We start from the raw sequence: 1,667 nt of genomic DNA on the forward strand, positions 1-1,667 counted from the left end.
CTAGAAAAAGAATCCCAGGATTTTCCCTCCTGTGTGTTTTCGTCTTGCTTCTTCATGGTCCATGATGCCAGCTGAAGTTGTCAGTACAATGAAACCAAACTGGCGGGAGGGGAGCAGGTTATTCTGCCATTTTTCTAGATCTTTCAGTTGTACATCAAACCTGGGGCTGATCACTCCACACTTGTTCAACCTGCCTGTGAGGTTCACAACAATCTTCCCTGCTCTGTGATCATCAATGATTTCAAATTTGCCAATGTAACCATACTTCATCATCACAGCGAGAAACCGGACGATGACTTTGGAGCATGGCCTAATAAGAACCTGGCGTTTGCCTCTCTTTTCAGCATTGTTGATGCTCTTGAGAGCACCTGCCAGGACATTGATGCGCACCATTACGGCGGCAAAGAAAGACGGCGGAAAGAGGACAGGAAGGGCGAGTGCACAGAGTTATCAAGGAAGGTAAATTTAAAGCGACTTTGGTGTACATCACACACGGTGCCTGATTACCAGGGTGACAAGGTGTGCTCAGCATAGTCCTGCTTTTTGCCAATTGTACAGTGTAATTATTAATAGTGCTTCCTCAAATTCTCAAAAGTAGACTGTGAATTACATACTCACTGTGGGCTGACCAAGTCAACAAATTAGTAATTGCTTGTCTTACAACATCAGCTCCTATTTCAACCGGAGCTACCTGCTTGGCCCTTTGGGGCTTCAGCTCATTCATGTCCATTCTCAGATTGGCTCTGGATAGGTCAGGCCACCCTCAGTGAATCCTTTAGCTCAGAATCAAGCAGCACTCTTGGCACCTATTCCCCACTGGTACAGAGAGTAGACTTTGCAAACAGGTCTGCTCTTAAACCACTGCTCCATGACTTACTGGATCTGGGATCAGGTTGAATTACTTAGATTAGGCTGTCCAGTAGCACTTCCGCAATAATGGAATGTTCTATAATTTGGCACTGGCCAATACAGTAACTACTACCCACAGGTGGCTATTGAGTACTTGCAGTGGGGTTAGTATGAATGAAGAAGTTTAGTCTTCTTTTCAGTCTTCTTTCAATTAATTTGAAAATAAATAGCCAAATGTGGCTAGTGGCTACCCATGCTGGGGTAGCTTCAGTTGAGCTTCAGTTTCCTCTCTCCTTCAGTTTCCTCTCTTAAGAAATAGAGATGACACCTACTTTTCAAGGTTGCAAAAGACTAGAGAAAATGCTTCACACGTAATTGGTACCCAAATTACCATTATGTTTACATGCGCAAATTCTTCTCTAGATTCTGTTCTCCAGTTGCCCACGCTTGGCTCTATGCCCTGACACCTCCTTCTTCCCCATTGTCCCCATAGGCAATCAGTCACTTTCCAGTGTTGCCACACCTTCTGAAAATGCATCAAGTGTCCCTTATCTCCCATCCACTGCCACCAGCCCGGCCCAAGCTACTTTCATAGCTGGTTGATTTTGTCTTAAAGAGTCCATCTGTTTCACTCTTCTCTCCTCCCAGTCATTCATGACACCCAAGCCTGAGACACATTTTAAAAAATACAAATATTATAATTTCCCTACTTAAAGTTTTTCAGTGGTTTCTCAATTGTTAAGGAGAGATAAAGACCAAGACTCTTCCTGAGACCTAAAAGCTGTGTAAGATCCCACTTCACCTGCCTTTCCAGCTGT

At 44.1% G+C, this 1,667-nt stretch overlaps 1 protein-coding gene across 1 annotated transcript; it reads right to left on the minus strand.

Moving 5' to 3' along the window:
• On the minus strand, nt 1–396 carry LOC123937175 (40S ribosomal protein S15a-like). The gene has a single exon (XM_045997800.1). The coding sequence runs from the start codon at nt 391–393 to the stop codon at nt 1–3; it is 393 nt and encodes a 130-aa protein (XP_045853756.1). The 5' UTR covers nt 394–396.
• Nucleotides 397–1,667: the final 1,271 nt, after the last annotated feature.

This window comes from Meles meles, chromosome 2, assembly GCF_922984935.1.
Source record: "Meles meles chromosome 2, mMelMel3.1 paternal haplotype, whole genome shotgun sequence".
NCBI lineage: Eukaryota > Metazoa > Chordata > Mammalia > Carnivora > Mustelidae > Meles > Meles meles.